Genomic DNA, 19,401 nt, shown 5'->3' with positions numbered 1-19,401 from the left:
TGACACACCATATTAACAAACTGAAGAAGAAAAAACATATGATCATCTCAATAGATGCAGAAAAAGCCTTTGACAAAATTCAACACCCATTTATGATAAAAACCCTCCAGAAAGTAGGCATAGAGGGATCTTGCCTCAACATAATAAAGGCCATTTATGACAAACCCACAGCCAACATTGTTCTCAATGGTGAAAAATTGAAACCATTTCCTCTAAGATCAGGAACAAGACAAGGTTGTCCACTCTCACCACTATTATTCAACATAATTTTGGAAATTTTAGCTACAGCCACCAGTCAATAAAAAGAAATAGAAGGAATCCAAATCGGAAAAGAAGAAGTAAAGCTGTCACTGTTTGGTACTATACATAGAGAATCCTAAAGATGCTACCAGAAAACTACTAGAGCTAATCAATGAATTTGGTAAAGTAGCAGGATACAAAATTAATGCACAGAAATCTCTTGAATTCCTATACACTAATGATGAAAAATCTGAAAGTGAAATTAAGAAAACACTCCCATTTACCATTGCAACAAAAAGAATAAAATATCTAGGAATAAACCTACCTAAGGAGACAAAAGACCTATATGCAGAAAACTATAAGACACTGATGAAAGAAATTAAAGATGATACAAACAGATAGAGAGATATAACATGTTCTTGGATTGGAAGAATCAACATTGTGAAAATGACTCTACTACCCAAAGCAATCTACAGATTCAATGCAATCCCTATCAAACTACCAATGGAACCTAGGGGCTGAACAAGAATAAAGATGCAGACGTAGAGAATGGACTTGAGGACACAGCGAGGGGGAAGGGTAAGCTGGGACGAAGTGAGAGAGGGGCATGGTCTTATATACACTACCAAATGTAAAATAGGTAGCTAGCGAAGCAGCCGCATAGCACAGGGAGATCTACTCGGTGCTCTGTGACCACATAGCGGGGTGGGATAGGGAGGGTGGGAGGGAGATGCAAGAACGAGGAGATATGGGGATATATGTATATGTAGATCTGATTCACTTTGTTATAAAGCAGAAACGAACACACCATTGTAAAGCAATTATACTCCAATAAAGATGTTAAAAAAAAAAGGCAATTAAGAGTCAGAAGAAAACAAGACACAAAGAGGACTAGAGAAGATGGAGACAGTAGTTGGATCCTATGACTGCCCAGATTTTGAAGGATTCCAGTCGTAGTCTGTGTATTTCCTTAAAAATAAGCCCCCACCCCACCTTCACCATTTTTTAAAATTAAAATGGTCCCTGTTCCTGTAATTGAGGTGGCACCTGTTTTTTGTATTAATCAAGACTCTTTCTACTGCAAGCAACAGAAAGGTAACTAATCTGTTGGAGCAAAAAGTCCAGGGACCATGCTTCTGGCACAGCTAGATTCACATACCATCAGGAATCTGATTCTCCATCGTTCAGTCCGCTCTCCTTTGTGTCTGTTTCATTCTCCAGGGTTTCCCCTCTTGATGGCAGAGATGGCCATTGGAAGCTTCAGGCTTATTTTGTACTAGTTTATCATCTCAGAAGGAAAAGTTTCTCTTTCCAGTAGTTTCAACAAAAGTTCTGTGGTTGCTGCTCCCTGGAAAGTGCTGAGTAGCTTTCAGTCACTGAAATGTGATTGGAAAATTGTGATTGACTGGGCTTGGTCATATGCCTACCCTTGAACTAGGTGAACACATACCACATAGGAAAAGAATGAGGGGAAATGCTCTAAGAACGGTAGAGATTATGAATTGCCCTCCATAAGTTTTTGTCAAATTCTTTCTGGGTAACAGAACACCCACATATTAGCCAGGAATATAGCCACCCAGAATCAAGACTACATTTCAAAGGATCTCTTGAAGCTAGAAAGCCAGGTGACAATGTTCAGACCAACTGAATACAAGTGGAAGTGATGCAGGTCACTTCCTGGAAACATCCTCAAAGGAATATGTCATGATTTTCTGTCCTTTCTTCCTTACCTGTGTCCAGAATGTGGACAGGATGGCTGCAGCTGAATAAGTCATCTTGGACTTACATGGTGATTTGGGGATGGAGGAAACACATGGTAGAGCCTGGGTCCTTAACACTGTGGAGCCACATCAGCACTGAATCATCTTTATCTTCTTTTATGTGATAGAAAAGTAAACATATGTCTTGTTTAACTGAGTGTTATTTGACAAACCACACAACCCAATGTAATCCTACCAGAACCCCCCAAAGGAAAATCCTGGCATTCCTGGAAAAAATAGGGGCAGGGATGATGTGCAGGCATGTCCACTGTCTCACTCCCTGAAAAATTTTATCTCAGTCACGGTCATTACTCTGCTTGGAAACTTGAAGAGGTAAATCTGCCTGGCTCTGATATATCTGAATATCCAGAAATTTCAGAGCTTATGAATTCAAAGACAAAACTAATTTTAAAGTTGAGCCAAGCACAGAATTATGAGAAATAACCATATCCATGTTTTATTTTCCCTAAAGAAAAAAGCACTTGTCAGAGTGGATTAATCCACATTTAACCTTGTAACTTTAACAGTGAAATGTAGAAATAGCAGGCTCACAATGTGGAAAACTGTTGAGAATACATATTAGAACTTCTTTCAATAAATTTGTTTTGACATTTTTATTAAGAATTTGAGTGAGGAATTAATTAAATTGTAATCAAACACAGAGATGGGATGATGCCAATAGAACGGTTCATGCCTTGAATAATGGAATCAGAATTATGCAATGTCAGAACCCCAAGAGGTTTAAGTTTGTCATAACTCCCCATTGTACAGATCAGAAAACTGAGGCTCAGAGCTGTCAATCCATTGCCCAAGGTATACCTGGGATCTAGGGTAAAGCTGTTGGCATTCCTTCTTTCTACTTTTTCTTTTTGAATAAATGAAAGCTATGTCATGATTCAAGATTCAAGTAGACATTTTTTTTTTAATGGAGTGAGATGATGAGATAAGATACAATTTCATCAGGTCAAATGTGTAAGGACCTACATGTTGGGTCCAAAAAAGCCCACTGTACAAGCACAGTATGGGGTAGATGTGCCTTAATCAGCAGCACTTGTAAGAAACACTTAGAGACATTACTTGGCTGAAGCTTGAGCTGTCAGCAGTGTGATGTAGCTACAAGAAAAAGATGATGGAGTCATGGGAGGCATTACTAGAAACAGAGTTTACGGAAGGGAGGGGAGAGTCCTGTTGAAATTTTCAGTCTGTTGAGCTTTTCAGTCTACAGTGGGGAATTCCTCATTCAGTCCCAGGTGTCAGACTTCAGAAGTGACATAGACAAATTAGTTCAGATCTAGGATGGAATTATGTGAGGAATGGTCAAAGGAACTTAGGAAACTGCAAAGCACTCTAACTAAGAGCTTGAATCTTGGAGTCCGACTGCCTGGGTTTCATCCCAGCTCATCCAATTACTGAGTACGTGTTCATTAAGCCTTAATCTCATTGTCTGTAAATTAGGAATTATAATAGTACCTGTCGCTGAAGATAAATGAGGTAGTGAATGCCAAGTGATCTGCATGTTACTGGCACAAAACAAGCACTCAATAAGTGTTAGGATTAAGGAAGCAACGTGATGTGAGGATAATGGTAACGATCCCATAGGTTGTGGTGAATATTAAATGAGCTAACACATGCCCCGTGCTTGAAACAAACTTCCCAGTTGTTATCATCTATAGGAGAAGGATTGGCCTAAGGTTTCTGGGGATGGGTCTGGTTTGGGGACAGAATATTCCCTTAGCTTGGGCTAAAGTCCACAGAGCCTGACCAGATTATTCTCCGAAGAAGGACCCTGAAAAAGGATGTTCAGTTTGGGGAGAGAGAGGGGTGCAGTGAGGGTGGTGGTCACTCAGACATTTCATGGGGGTACTCACTTGGTGAACACCTGGACAGGATGACATGGCACTGTGGAGTGACAGCCCAGCTGCATTCTTGGCCATGGTCACTTAGGCACTGTTGAACAGTTCTGATCCGCTAGTGTGGTCACGCAGGGCAGTACTGGGGTTGGTCACTCAAGCCTGTTCTGGGCACGGTCACTGATAATTGTCCTGTGGGCAGTCTCTTAGGAGCCATTCGAGGAGGAACTGCTCCTGGATAAGTCCTCCGCGCCTTCTGTTTCCTCCTCCCAGTGCCACTGCGTGCAGAAGTCCTGGACCTTACGGACGCTGTGGGACCCTGGTCAGCTCCCCGGGGAGCAGCCCACCGCTAGAGGGCGGCGGCTGAGAGGGACCCGCCCTCGGGGAGCCCGCTCCTTTGGGGCTCGCTCTTCCGCCAGGCCCAAGGAGAGGTGGGGTGACAGTGGGTGGAGATGCACGCTTCATGGGTGCGAGAGCGAGCCGCCTGGGTGTGAGTCAGCGCGCGGGGGTCCAAGGAGCTCCACGGATAGTCACGGAATCTCACTCACGCTCGGCTCCTCCGCCCATCCCGTCTAGAGCGTGTGTCCCGGTCCTGCGCCTGCGTGCGCACACCGCACGATGTCCGATTCCGGGCTCTGGGTGTCCTTTGGGTGAAACGGGGGTGGGCGGAAGAGGGAGTGTCCCTGTGGGTGTTTCTGCGCCCAGGTTAGATTTTTCTCTCCCCTCCCCGTGTGGGGTCTGGGGGTGTATCCCGCTCAGGTACGCGTGTACCTGTGTTTGTGCGTGCGTGCGTGCGTCAGTGTGGTGGGACCTGTTATCAGTGCAGGGTGCTTGCGTCGGTGCCCGGGTCTCTGTCTGTGTCTGGATGTTGGCGCAATCTCGAACCCCTGGGTGTCGGGAGGCCCTGGTGGCCGGGGTATCCAGCCTCCCAGAGGAGCAAATGCCTCGACATCTTCCCCTCACCACCCCAAGCTGGCCCGGGCTCCTTAGGGAGCTGCCTACGTGGGGAGGGCCCGGGGTGGTGTGTCCCTGGGAGGGATAGAGGGGGGGGCCAAGGGTCTGGCCGGGTCCCCGGGCGGGGCGCGGGCTCGGGGGACCCGCGCGGCTGACGTCAGGCGACTCCTTAAATAGAGCCGGCAGCGCGCTCGGCCCCGCATTTCTCGAGGAGCCGGAACGCGGCCGGCGGCCAGCGCCACCGTCCGGCCCGCCCGCCCGCACCGCCGCGCCGCCGCCGAGCGTTCGGGGCGCCGCGGCGCGAGGATCCGGGATGGGGCTTCGGGCGCTGGGCGCGCTTCTAACCCGACGCACGTGAGAGCCGAGGAGCGCCGGGCGCCGCCCCGCTGCCCGGAGCCCCAGAGCCCAGGACGCGGGGATGCCGGAGGCGTCGCCGCCCGTTCCCCGAGGAGACACCGCCTCCGGGATCCCCGGGCATGGTGCGCGCCCGGGCCGGCAGCTCCCAGAGAAGACGGCGCCCCCTATGCCCGACCCCCGTGGCCCGGGCCGCGCGGCTCGAGCCCTCTAGGCGGCCGCAGGGCCCCAGCCGCTCCGCCGCCGGCGCCCCCTCGGAAACCATGACCCCCGGAGCGGGCCCATGGAGCCATGGCCTATAGGGTCCTGGGCCGTGCGGGGCCACCTCAGCCGCGGAGGGCGCGCAGGCTGCTCTTCGCCTTCACGCTCTCGCTCTCCTGCACTTACCTGTGTTACAGCCTCCTGTGCTGCTGCGACGACCTCGGCCAGAGCCGCCTCCTCGGTGCGCCTCGCTGCCTCCGCGGCCCCAGCGCGGGCGGCCAGAAACTTCTCCAGAAGTCCCGGCCCTGCGATCTGCCGGGCCCGACGCCCAGCGAGCCCAGCGCTCCCAGCGCGCCCGCCGCTGCCGCGCCCGCCCTTCGCCTCTCCGGTTCCAACCACTCCGGCTCGCCAAAGCTGGGTACCAAGCGGCTGCCCCAAGCCCTCATTGTGGGCGTGAAGAAGGGGGGCACCCGCGCCGTGCTGGAGTTTATCCGCGTGCACCCGGATGTGCGGGCCTTGGGCACCGAGCCCCACTTCTTCGACAGGAACTACGGCCGCGGGCTGGACTGGTACAGGTAAGGAGGGGAGCCCCACTCAGCGCGCCCCGGCTCCAATCGGCTCCGTCCTCTGAGCCATCTCCTGCGCTTTCGCTTCCCCTTAACCCGGCTCGCTGAGTGGGCTCCGGCTGACACGTGAGGGGGTGGGGGAACTCTAGCAGAAGGATTTATCCAGAACTTCCCAGTGATTGTGCAGACGGGCCCCGGTTTCTTGAACGGCGATGGACAGTTGGCTCTGGAATCGCCGGAAGGGAAGGGAGATCTCTGGCCTGACCTCGGGGCGAGTTGGAGGGCTGGCTCCGTGTCCAGCGTCTGGGGTAAAGCCGAGTGCCCAGGGAAGGGTCAGCCGGGACAGGTGCCGCCTGAACACAGCCCTGTCCTGAGTCTCGCCAGATCTTTCCTGGCATTTGACGGACCCAGAGAAGGGAAAGTCCGAAGAGGGCCCCCCCGCGGCAGGGCTCTGCGCTTGGGCGAGGTCCCCGGAGTTCAGGCCGAAGGACAGGGCATCCCCTGAGGTGTGGGCATGACAAAGGTCCCTTCCGGAGTCTCAATCTGAGCTCCAGGTATTTGCTGCTGTATCTGGCCTGAGACTCCCAGTCACTCTGACCCTGAATTAGTGTTTTTGAATAGTGGAAAAGACCCTGGATGTGAGTCTTGGCTCTGCACTTAGCTTGAGCAAATTCCTAAAATTCATTGAGCCTTGATTTTCTGGTCCATCACAAGGATCAGGAAAAGTCCCTGCCCTGTGTGCCTCTCAAGGCCTTTCTAAGCGCTCTAAAAGTGTCAAAGAGATACTTCGCACTGGGCGACGCTTCTAAACCAGCAGCCAGGGTGTGGAATTTGGAATACTTGTAGGCGCCTCAGATGAAGGCTGGCTAGGGTCATAGGGGCAACCAGTCATAGGCAGACTCCCACTGCACTGCCAGGGATGACAGTCACCCAAGCTGGTGGTGTCTGGGAATAGCCTGAAACTTCTGGAAGGTAGTAGCCTCCACTGTTCAATGCCCATTTCCCTCCCAAGCCCTGTATGGTGCTGAAGTGTAGGACTGGCCCACGTGTGGGCTGAGCAGGGCATCCCTGGGGGTGGTGTAATGTATGTGGTCCCCATAAAACCTGGGTCACAAATTTCTCACTATTTGCCTGACCCCTTGAAGACTTGCTAGAAATGTCTGCCTAGTAATGGAACTGGGGAGGGGTAACGTGGTAGCTGACACAGTAGCTGAGGCTATTCTTTAAAAATTTTATTAAAGTAAACCCTCTAGGGAGTAGAAAGTCATAAGCATATTGGATAAAGGACAACTTCATTAGAAGGAGGACCCCGCTGGGCTCGTAATAAGGACCCTGGATTTGTAAGGATCGGGGCAACAGGGCCAACGTATCCCCTTTGCCAGGGAGCCCTGGCCTGCAGTGGTCATGGCTTTTGGGACCAGGGGTGGGACATGCCCCTTCCTCAGGAAGCAGACACACAGTCCATCTCCAGTGGAGTGCAGCAAGGGCACAGCTGGTCTGGGGGTGGCCCCAGCACCTTTATGCTGGCACTATGGAATAGGGAGGGTGGCACAGAATGGCAGGTCTGGTGCTTTCCAAGCTGTGACCCCCCAGGCATCCCATCTGGGTATACGAAGTATTTGAGGACAGCGTCTGAGCCAGACCGTGGGGTGAGAGAGGCAAACACATCTAACAGCAGAGCACGATGTGGGTCAGCCCTGGCCATACTCTAATGCACGGCAGGGTTTCCTCGATGGAAAATCTAAAGATCATTATGAACCCCTTCGCCAAAGTGAACTGCCTTTTAAGTGCAAAATAGCAAAATTGTGAGCATTGGCTTTTTTTGCGCCCGCCACTAAACACCTATTCCCTGCACCCAGCCCCTGCACTCCCTCGTCTGTGCTCTGCCACCAAACACCATACCTCAGGCTTCCTTCTCGGAGCCTGTGTCATTCAGGGATGGCTGCTTTTTATTTTTAACCTTGGCATGTGTGATTCTAAGCCAGCTTAGCTGTGAACCTTAGAGATGGGAGCCGTGCCTTTTTTTTTTTTTTTATATAGCACATTTGGATTCTGCTAAAATTCTCAACTGAGTCTTGGTAGGTTTTATTTAACATCAAGCATGCTGACAGCTCCACTTCTCTCTCTACTACCCCCCACTTCCCAGGGTCTGTCTCACCGTCCCTTTCTCCCTTTATATTTCCGAAAGAACATTTGGCCTGCAGGTCTGGTAGTAACAGCCCCATCCCCGTCACTTCCCCAGGAAGGCTAGGAGCCTCTAGCATCAGGAGGGGCTGTGTGATCTGTGCTTATTTGGGTTGCAAATCCACACCCTCGGAGCCCAGGGTTTCGGGTGTGGATGGTCATTTCTGCATAAGGTAATACTGCCCCATTTGGATGCTGTTTCCATACTTTCCAGAACATTTCTCTGTATGTGTTTTACTCTTTATTAGCACTCAAGTAATATGCATTAGTTGCAGAAGTGATGGGGATGGATGGTTTTCTTTAAAACCCATGCTCTCACTTTATTCCTGAATTCCATGACTTAGGACGGCAGGTGGTAAGATGCTTCTCTCTCTGCCTGTTGCCCTTATCATTTCACAGATGTGAAAACTGCAACCCAAAAAGAGAGCATCTGGAATGAGACCCAAAGCAAGCTGATGAAATTTAGGCCCAAAAGTCATTGGCATGCACTGTCCCACCAAGATTTACACATACACGCTGTGTGTGTGTGTGTGTGTGTGTGTGTGTGAGCTCATGCGTGTGTGCATTTCCAGCCAAGTACTCTAACCAGTGTTCTACACAGCTTGCCACCATAAAGCCAGTGTCCACTGGGTAGACATGGCCAAAGAGCCCTTGCACCTATTGTAGGGGACTGTGTTTTCCAAAGGTAGAGTTGCAGAGTTGCAGGCAGTGGATCTCATTATGATCTGCCCACCTTGAAGCCCCTGGGGATAACCTCCCAGGTCTGGAGGCCCCAGTCAGGTAGACAATGGAAAAATCAAAAGGAGAGACTCCTTTCTGTGAGTAAGTGGAGATAAACCAGGAGGGGACAAACGGTGCCTGAAGGCAAAATGAAACATGCAGAGAGGCACCATTGGCCAGAGACCAGGAGACAGAATCTGCACCTTCCTTACCCCCAGCCTGAATCCTCTCTTGGAACTAGCCCAGTTCAGGCCACCCTAGGAAGGCCCATCACTGAAGCTTACCTCACCTCTGTACCTGGCTAGCTTCCCCTCTCCCAACTTGCTCCACATACAGAAGGGTCCTGGCCTTGAGTTCTACTTTCAGCAGCTGGGTGTGCAGGGTGGGGTCGGCTAGCTGCTTGGACAGGGAGGCAGGGTGAGACCATGCTACCATGCTACCAAGGGACCCAGGATAGGACCTGCTGTCAGAAGGCAGGAGATAGTCCCCTATGCTGGGTGATTGGAAACAGAGTCCTGGCTTCCTCGTCATAGGATGGCGCCTGTGGTAACTATCACAGAAGGTTGTTTTGAAGAATGAATGAAACCCTGTATATGAAAGTGCCCTGGAAAATCCCCTGGTGTATAAAGATAAGACAGTAATGTTATCACTGTTACCACTATTACTACCACTACTTCACTAACACTCCTTTTACCCCCATCAGTACTATTAGTATTAAAACTATCAGTTTCTTTCCCCACTGCTGTTACTACATGGGGCTGAGGAATTAATTAATTGCTGGAAAAGTAGTTTCATGAACGCCTGGGAGGGGTCCTGGCCTTAAGTTCTGCTTTCAGCTCTGCTTTAATTGTCCTTTTTCCCCTCCCTCCCTTTCTTCTCTCCTTCCTCCTGCATTGGTAAAAAGTCACTTCTCATTTCTGGGTGTCAGTTTGCTCACCTTTAAAATGAGAATGATATCTGACAATGTATGTGAGAATGCTTCTCCCAATCTAAGGTTATATTCGGGATGCATCAGAGGTTGAGTATGAGACAGAGTATTCAGGGCCTTCATCTTTCATAAAGAGACATAAGTTGTGCATTGTCCAGTAGTTATTAAAGTCTTAGGGGAACCTGAATTTTGTGTAAAATGTCCTCCGGTTTGCTAGTTTTCAGCGACTGGGGTTGGGGGGGTGCCAGTGTGAAGACGAAGTGAATCTTCTCTAAATGCATTGAAATGCCAACAAGAGCAAGTTAATATGTGATAATTGACTCTGTGCTCTGGTGTCAAAATTGTGATAGATGAGCCTGTTCTGTAAATTTTAGACTCCACAAGTCTGGTTATTTATTTGTTCAGTGGCAGTGGTGTTCTGCGGATGGCGTAAGGCAAAGAAGACATAGCATTTGCCCTAGAGGCAATAGTCTAAGTGAGAAAGAGAATTAAAAGCACAGAATAAGGTCTATCACCCTATCCAGCTCATTTCAATCAAGAAATCAAATTTCAAGAACAAAGCCAAACTCTAGAAAGGCAAACTTTAAGAAGAAATAAAACCAAAGGCAGGAGGCAGGGGAAGTAATGAATGTGGAAGGCTTTACCACCTTTAACAAACTGATGGACACACGGCACAGATGGACCCGTGCTTGCCGTGTGCACAGATGTGTGTGCACGCACAGCTCACACGTGGGCACCCGCACACACAATTCCAGTGTCTGTGCAGACACGTCTTCATAAGGAGTTTTCCTGCTTCTGTCCAGGAGGATGTCACACAGGCTGATTAAATGGATCCGCTGAGTCCATAAATCCTCTGTCCGCCTTGTAGGTCTCTGTCAGCCTCGCAGCAGCTGGAGATATAGTAGTTAGCTCCAGCACATGTACAGTTCTTGTCAGGCACCGAGGAACATTCAGGATGGGCAAGAAGGACTGTCATCGCTCAAGGAGGCTTTTTGAAGCCTGGCTTTGCTTCCCCCTAGAGCTGGGTGGGACAGTGGAAGAGCTTGGAATGAAGACTGGGCTTTCCCCATGGCCTCTGGTATGTGGCTATCTAGGGGGGAAAGACCCGGACCAGCCCCAGTGCTATTCAACCGGCACACATTGTTACATCTGTTTTGGATGTTAAACTATTACATAGATTCTAAGAAGCACATTTTCTCTTTCACCTTTTAATATCTCTGAAATTAGGATGTGTCTAATGATTGATGGGGTCTTAAGTCCTTGAGATACGATGTTTCCATATTGGATGGAAACTCTCTCCCCCAGAGATGCCCTCTGCTCTGGAAACTCACTGGACCTTACAAAGGGCCAGCAACTAGGTGGGAGATGCCCGGGAGCCCCTAAGACCCTGCTTGTCTCTGCAGCCAGCAGGGGTCTCTTCTGATTGGTGAAGGAGCTGTACCCATTTTAGACTTTAGATTGTTACCCATGCCATTTCCTATCCTGAAATGAGGGGAAGTGTGGGTTGACAGCCACCACGAGACAACAAGATGCTCTGGAGGTCATGTTCTTCACGGGCTGCTGTTCTGCCCAGATATTTGGAGTCATATCCCAAGAGTCCCTAACAGGTTCAGGGCATGCTTGATGCCCAACAGGTGCTGTTACCTGCAGGGCTTGCTTCTGTTCCATGCATCTGGCGTGCAGGACTGTAGAATAGTTTTCTTCTCGTTGGTTAGACCTCCACGCGTCATTCCTGAATGATTGAGAGACCGAGTGGGCGGGGCGAGGGCGGAAGCACACAGCTTCGAATTCAGATCGCCTGAAATGAGTGCCCTTGGAGGGCACGCCCTCTCTCTGTGCGAGGGCTCGGCCGCGGGTCTGGGGCGAGTAGGTAAGCTCAGCTCGCTGGCTGTGAGTCAGGCTGGAGGGCGTTTGCAAGGTCACGCAGTCTACCTAAACCTGTGGGACTCTCTCTCCCCTCCAGAACTAACCCCAGGGCGGGTTAGTCCATTTATTTGTCAAACGCCTACCATTTGCCGGAATCAGTGCCGAGCTGCCGTAGACCGGCTCTGCTGCCACTGTGTTCTCCTAGTGGGCTGCACGGATGGGCTGGAGGGTTTTGTAGTCCATGGGCAGCTGGATGAGGTGGGTGAAAGCCACAGTGATGGAAATAACTTAGCATTTCAGAGGTAATTGCTGCCTGTCGAGCTCCACAGCTGGGCTCTTGGTCCGATGCTTCTTTCACGGGGCTTCCTCAGAGGATAACGGCATAGAGAGAGAGGGGGGCAAGGGGTTACTACTGAGCGTGTGCTTCCAAGGAACTTGGGCCAGATGGACTGGTTGGGTTACCTGGGGCTTGAGCATCACATGATTTCCCGGACACAAGTCCACTGGGAGTGGCTTCCCACGCTCAGAAATCAGCGGCGTTCATTGTGGTTCCATCTCAGTGCTTGTGGCCGCCGGCTCCCATAAGTGAGAAACCCAGGGTGTCTGCTCTGGGTGGAGGCCCAAGGACCTCTCCCTGCTGTTCTCAGAGAGGCAGCATCACGCCCACATCTTCGGAGGGTAGCATTTTCCAGGCTTCAGTCATTTTTGTACCGCCTCATATTTGCCAAAACCTGGCATGACCTCTACTATTATTTTCTTAATAATTTGTATGTTTATGTTAACATTTTAAAATTATATTTTTTATAAAGAACTGGGTTGATTTTTCTGCAGTGTGTACATTTTAGAATAGATAATATGTTCCCATAGTGCAGACTTCAAAAGTGACAAAGGATATTCAATGAAAACCATTCTGCTCCTTCCCACTCTGTCTCTCCACCACGCAGTTCCTCTTCCCAGCAGTCACGGGATCCGTTTTTGTGTATCCTTCTAGAGATGTGCTGTGCATTTGTAAACCTAACACCCATTATGCAAATGTAGTCAAAATACATATTTTTAGGGCTTCCCTGGTGGCGCAGTGGTTGAGAGTCCGCCTGTCGATGCAGGGGACATGGGTTCGTGCCCCGGTCCGGGAAGATCCCACATGCCATGGAGCGGCTAGGCCCGTGAGCCATGGCCGCTGAGCCTGTGCATCCGGAGCCTGTGCTCTGCAACGGGAGAGACCGCAGCAGTGAGAGGCCTGCGTACCTCAAAAACAAAACAAAAACAAAAACATATTTTTAGAAAACAACTTTATTTGAAAACCACCTTAAATGGAAAACCAGCATCACTTGCCATAATTAGAAAGTAATTGTAAAAATAAGTAGATTGAAAACAAACAGTGCTATTGAATTTTTGCTATTGAAAGTGGCTAGAATGTTCCAAGCCTGTAGCCTGCTCTATCTTTGTTTAAAAGAGGACGTCAGGGGATACTAAGAAGAGCAGTTAAAGAAATACTAATATCAATGTGAAACATTTCTCCTTAATGTAATCAGAAGGAATGAAAGTGAAGTGGAAAAGATAATAAATTTTCTCACCAGTAGGTCTAAGGTAGTATCTAAAATTACTGAGATGAGCTATGCGACAACATCATAGGAAACACTACTAGTCTGCAGAAAATCCAGTGTAAGTAAATCCAGTGATGTGTCTAGCGTTCAGATTCCTTTGATGTGTTACTGATTGGAAGAGACAAGCCAAAGGAAAACTCAGCACAAGTATGAGCATTCAGAAAGTATTGGTGCTTGCAATATTTACAAAGTAGTCTAGCCTTCAGAAGAACAGGATTCCCTGAATAAAGGGTATAGCAGGTATTTAAAAGAAAAAAAAAAAATCCCACAAGTTTACTGTTGGTTTCATCACCGCTTTTGCTGGTGGAGAATCAGCGGTCTCCCCCATGGATATCGTATCTCCATAGGTCGTTACATACCTGCAGGCATCAGTGTTACAGAAGTCAAAAGTAAAGTTGTTTCCACTAGGGACTTGGCAACTTATGTGAAAGGGACTCAGAGCTTTTTTCTGTTTTTTGTTTTTTAAATTTTGAGGCTCCTCTGAGAGAGGATGTCTTTTTGAAATCTCAGGATGCAAAGTCCTTTTTTTTTCCCCACTGCGATGCATGATGTGAGGCTTAAACATAACGGCAGGGCAGGGTGTCACTCTTGCTTTCTCCGACAGTTTGATCTCACTGTATAAAGAGGGGAAGACAATGTCATATCTTTGTAAATAGTTTTTAGCTGCATAAAAGGAGCTCCGATGGGAAAAATTGTCCTTGGGACTTACCAAATGTTGTCAACAGAACCCATTTAGAGGGTGTCTGTGATAGCAGGGCTCCCCAAGCTTGCCTTCAGATGGGTAAGTAGTCATCAACCCTGATGAGGTGGTGGCTTCCTGCTCACTCAGGGCCCCTGGGTCTTGGTGCTCACTGCAGGTAATGGAATCCCAGACCCACCCTAGGCCTGGTGGAAAAAAGAGCTGGCATTCAAGCAGTGCCTCAGGGAACACCAGAAAGAGGGAAGGAGGGCAGCCCTGAGTTCATGGATGAGATGAACTCAACATAGAGATCAGAAGACAGTTTCAGCACAGTGATTAAAAGCTCGGGCTCTTGAATCAGAATGAACGAGTTGGAATCCTGGTTCTACCACAGAGTGTCAGTCCACCAACAAGTACCCCAGTTCTATCTGCACATGGGGACCAACCCTCTTGCCTACATGTAGGACTGAACGAGTGATATCATGTAAAAGTGCTCAGAAAATTTCTAGCACGTGGAAGGTGTCCAACAAGTGTTGGCTGTCATTATCGGTCGTTGATTTTCTCGTCATTCCTTTATTGAGCTAAGTGCTAAGAACCTGAAGGTGAATAAGACACAGGTCCTGCTCCTGGGTTCCTCCCAGTTTGATGGGTTATGAAATGTTCATGGGAAGTTTTTACGCAAGTCAGAGCTGATGATAGGAACCATAACAGAGATGCAAGCAGCGCTATTGTAGCATGGCGGGGAGACAAAATCCGATTGGGGGAGTTTGGGAAGGCTTTCTGGAGGAGATAGTATGTTATTTGGGTCTCAATGGGCAGATGGGATTTTTGCAGGAGGCGGGTGAAAGGGGTGGCCCTATAGGGATGCTGTTTCTAAATACAGTCATTGCACAATTTCACTTCTGATTACAGTCAAATCAAAAAATAAAGTTTTTTCAAATCGCTTTAGTTCTGCATGCATTTATTGACTACCTACTGTATGCCAGGCACTGTGTTAAGTCCTAGAAAAATTCAGATACAAAAGGACTCTCCTTTAAAGAATTGAAGGGGCAGACAAATCCAATAACAAGATACGCTGAGAGAGAAAATACTCCTGGCATATGGGGTCACAGGAGGGGCCCCCACTCAGGGTGGGTCAGAGAGACTTTCCAGGGAGCTGATGCCTAAGCTTTAGGACATTTGCAGTGGCTGTTTCCTCCGCCTGAATCACTCTTCCCCCAGAGCATCCCTAGATCTGGCTGCTTCTCATCGTGCAGGTTCCAACTCATCTTGAAGACTCCTTCCTTAGCTACCCAGTCTAAGCTGACTCACCTTCCTCATTACCCTCTATCTCTTGTCTCCCCCTTGGTTTATTTACTTTTTACTTCTTATTGCAATTTGAAATGATCTTGTTCATTTTTCTTTTTACTCACCGTCTCCCCCACCAGACCGAAAACTCCGGGACGGGAGGGATCTTGTCTGTCTTGTGCATGGTTGTGTCCCCTGAGCTCAGAGTGGTGCCTGGCACACAGTAGGTGCTCAATAAATAGTCGTTGAGTGACTATGCTTAGGTGAACAGGATGACTAGGAATTGGTGAGTCTGTCCCAAGGCTACAGGCTGGCCCCAGCCTTTCATTAGGCTTTTCACACGTGGGTCTCCGGACGCTGGGCGAGAGAGTGCAGGGTGCGGTGCTGGTGACTCAGCCACCACTTCAACAGATATTTAGTGAGCATCTGCTCCATGCCAGGTACTGTTATAGTCCCCGGGGAGAGAGCAGTTTTTAAAAAAAGCAGACAAAAATCCCTGCTCCTGTGGTGCTTACTTTCTATGGGGTGGGAAGGAGATGGTCAATAAAGGAGTAAGTAAATTATATCTATGTCCGATGGTGACAGGTGCTGTGGGAAAGCATAGGGAAGGAGGATGGAGAGAGCTCGGTGGGCAGGGAGGGGGGCACTGCGATTCTAGACGGGGTGTTTTCGGGAAGGCCTTACAGAGAAGGTGATGTTGGAGTAAAGACCTGAAGGAGGTGAAGGAGCAAAGCATGTGTGATCTGAGCGAAGAGCACTGTAGGCAGAGGGAAAAGAAATGCAGAGGCTCTGAGGACAGCAGGGTCTCTGGTGTGACTGAAGGAAATCTAGGGGCAAAATGGCTGGAGTGGCCACAGCAAGGAGGTGAGTTATGGGAAGTCAATTCAGAGAGGTGGCCAGGCCCCCATTCAGATCCATGAAGGGCATTGCAAGAATTTTTTTTTATGATTTATTACTTTTTTAAAAAGTCTATGCTGTGTCATGTACCAGTGAAAACTGAGAGATCCAAAATGTTCCCCTCTCACTTTTAGAGTTGAAGAAACTGGTCTTCTCAGAGTCTCAAAGATTTGACCAAAGCCACCTGGCTGGGAAGCAGCAGAACTGGGACTTTTGTTTGTTTCAAACAGAATTAAGACCCGTAGTATAGATACATAAAGCACGATTTTCAATCCTGCATTCTCTGCCTAATATTCCATCGTTAAGATGTTCCCACACCATTAAATATTTCCAAACCTTGATTTCAGTGTCTGGGTCTCATTCTATCAGGTGGTCCCGTGGAGCACTTACCCATTCCCCTCTTCTTGGACATTTAGTTGCTGATCCGCAATTTTTTTTTTCTATTTAAGTAACTCTCCATTGCCTAGATCTCTAATTCTTTCTTTAGCGTAGAGTCCTAGAAGTGAAATTACTAGGTCACAGTGAAGAACTTTTTTAAAGGCTCGAGATACATACTGCCAAAATGGTCTCCAAAACACTGCAAGCATTTTGGCTTCTCTGAGCGAGTGGGGAGATATATTGGATGGTTTGGAGCTAAGCAGTCATGTGATCTGACTTATATTTTGAAAGGATCTCTTGGGCTGCTTGACAGAAGCAGGGAAACTGATTAGGAGGCTTTTGCAGTGGTAACGGTGGAGGTGTGAGAGGTGGGCAGGTGCTGGGTACCTTCTGAAGGTACAGTTGCAGGCTTTGCGGATGGATTCATAGGGACCAGGTACGAGAGGGGAGTCAGGGAAGATGCTGGTGTGAAGATGACATCTCTTAAGGGCTTGCTGTCTTTCAGACGCTTCCAAGTGACAGCAGGCTGGGGTCTGAACCTAACATACTTCCCAACACAGCCCCTGGCTTGACGGGCCAAGCATCTACCTGTAGGTATCCTTGAACTAGCCAAAGAAAGGAACGTCACGTTCTACTGTAGCTTGGAGGCAGCAGGGTCCCCCCCCAAATTGGTGAGAGATGGCAGAGTCCCTCTTTCTGGAGGTCTTTGAGGCCCTTTTTATAAATGCAGTGTTCTTAGGTAACCTCTTGAGATTTTTGAAGATTGAATTAGCTTTGCTCCAACCCAGAAAAGGCACGTGTCACTCAGTGTGTGTATCACCCAGCTTCTCATTCTTGTCCCAGCCTCATAAACATGCCTGGCAAGGGAGCTGCCTTGATGGCATGCTAGATTTAGGGGGCTGACGTGTGGTTTCTTTCAAACAGAATAGAACACCGTGATGCCTTCCCCCAAGGTAATCGGGATCTGAATCTCCCCACCTTCGCCAGAGCTGCTGGAGCATGAGGAAATGTCCTCTGCCTCGACAGCCTCTTTGCAGTGCATTTCTGCTTTGATGGTTTTAATGAAGGTATGAAATCATCCGACAGCTTTCATTTTGCTCAAGTGAGATGGCTTAAAGTGGAGGCAGCATTTCCCAGGATCGAGCCCCATTTTTAGAAGTGGCTGGTTAAACTCTCTACAGTTTGTGGCCACTTCTGGCTGAAACAGTGTGGATCTGAATTATTAATTCTATGAGAAATGAGTTAAGTCACTGCAAAGCTCTGTGGTGGCAAAATCCCTACTACTTTGGGGCCTCTTTCTCCTGTTTTCTCTAGCACGAACATCTCCGCTAACCAGAAATTCTTGGGCAGCTTGGCCAAATCTCTGTCTGACCGTCATTTTGTCAGGAGGGAAAGAATTTGATTTAATTCGATTGCTCTTTCCTACCAAGGATGACAAGGAGGAAATAGGCACAAAGACTCTGAGAGGTACTTATTTCAAAGCTATTTTTTATAGGTACTCAAACTTGGACATGGTTCAAATGTCAACTGTGCAAGCAAGGTCATCTCGAAAACATGAACCTCTGAGCACCTCTACCCAGTCCAGGTGGCTGGTGCCCAGGGAAGTGTGTAGAAGGATGGAGAGCTCTGAGCTGCTCTGATTATGGCACTGGGAGCTGGGGGTGGTGACCCAGCTGCAGAGAGCTCCCATCCCCTGGAGAAGCAGTTTGGAGCAGTGATGGCATCGCAGACTCAACATCCTATAGGGACTCTGTGGGCATGTATGTGAAGAAATGAAATTGGCTGTGGGGCATTAAGGGGTGGGGGGACACTTGTCCCAGTAGTCAGTCCCTAACAGACTTTTCTTGCCATCCTATATTGCCAGACCTTCTAGGTATTTTTTTTTTTTTTTTAGAAAAAAGCTTGAAATATGGCATTTTTTTAAAATGTGAACTCTCGATTTATAAGTGTGTTTTACTGATTCACACCTTTTATAGAACCCTTGTGGACCGAACAGAACATGTTTGTGGGCTGGATGCTACCCATAAGCTGTCCTCTCATCACCCTGAGAGGGTGGGCCTTAGAAGCAGGCTGTACGGCTTTCTAATCCTGCCTCTGCCACGTGATAGTTGTGGGGTTAGCTGCTACCTTCTTAAGCTTTGGTTTCTCCTCTATAAGATGAGGATATCAAGCATCCCTACCTGCTAGGTTGTTGTAGTGATTCAATGTCATAAGTACGTGTTAGATCTTATTACTGTTGAGGGTCCCCCTTCCTGGATTGTGCTTGGACGAGATATGACCATCACTAAGCTGATGGGAATGCCTGGAAGACAAAAGGCATAATGTGGATCTTTGTCAAGGTGAGGAAAGCTGGGACCTTATCTGTTGGGCCGATGGGGAGGAGAAGAATCTGGAGCCAGGATGACCCGAGGTTGGAGAAACCCATTTGGTTGTAGAACCAACCCCCAGGGAGGGAACCAGCAATCCCCACTGCTTCTTATTGTCATTCTTGTACGTGCTCACAGAGTCCCTGAGGATTTTGAGTTTGTGATGCCACCACTGCTCCAAACTGCTTCTCCAGGGGATAGAAATCCTCTGCAGCTTGGTCACTGTCCCCAGCCCATGGTACCACATTCAGAGCAGCTCAGAGCTCTCCATTCTTCTACACATTTCCTTTGGCTTGTGCAGAGATGCTCAGAGATTCATGTTTTAGAGATGACCTAGCTTGCACAGGATGTGAGAGCCTCTCTGATTGGGTGGTTTGGTGCAGATAGAAGTCCAACCTGGAGAGTGAGGTCTTGGTTGCAAGGAGAGGCTAAGGGATGGGCAGGGGTGGACCATAAAGATCATTCTGGAAAGACTTCTCTCCAGCCTAGTTGGCACCTGCAGAACGACAGGAGAACATTGGGACGGTGGTGCAGAGGAGACTGGAGGGAGAAGGGTATGATGGAGAA

General features: G+C 48.7%; 1 protein-coding gene across 1 annotated transcript in view; it reads left to right on the top strand.

Moving 5' to 3' along the window:
* Positions 1-5,449: 5,449 nt before the first annotated feature.
* HS3ST2 (heparan sulfate-glucosamine 3-sulfotransferase 2) overlaps positions 5,450-19,401 on the top strand; it is a gene marked incomplete at its 5' end in the record, with an annotated part of 92,773 nt that continues 78,821 nt past the window's right edge. The window contains one exon of the mRNA XM_082858129.1: positions 5,450-5,934. Within this exon, the coding sequence (XP_082714255.1) occupies positions 5,450-5,934 (485 nt within the window). The remainder of the gene's footprint in view (positions 5,935-19,401) is intronic.

Source organism: Leucopleurus acutus, assembly GCF_964270905.1.
Source record: "Leucopleurus acutus genome assembly, chromosome: 16".
Lineage (NCBI taxonomy): Eukaryota > Metazoa > Chordata > Mammalia > Artiodactyla > Delphinidae > Leucopleurus > Leucopleurus acutus.
The sequence above is the reverse complement of the archived record's forward strand: the minus strand, read 5'-3'. Positions and strand labels throughout refer to the sequence as shown.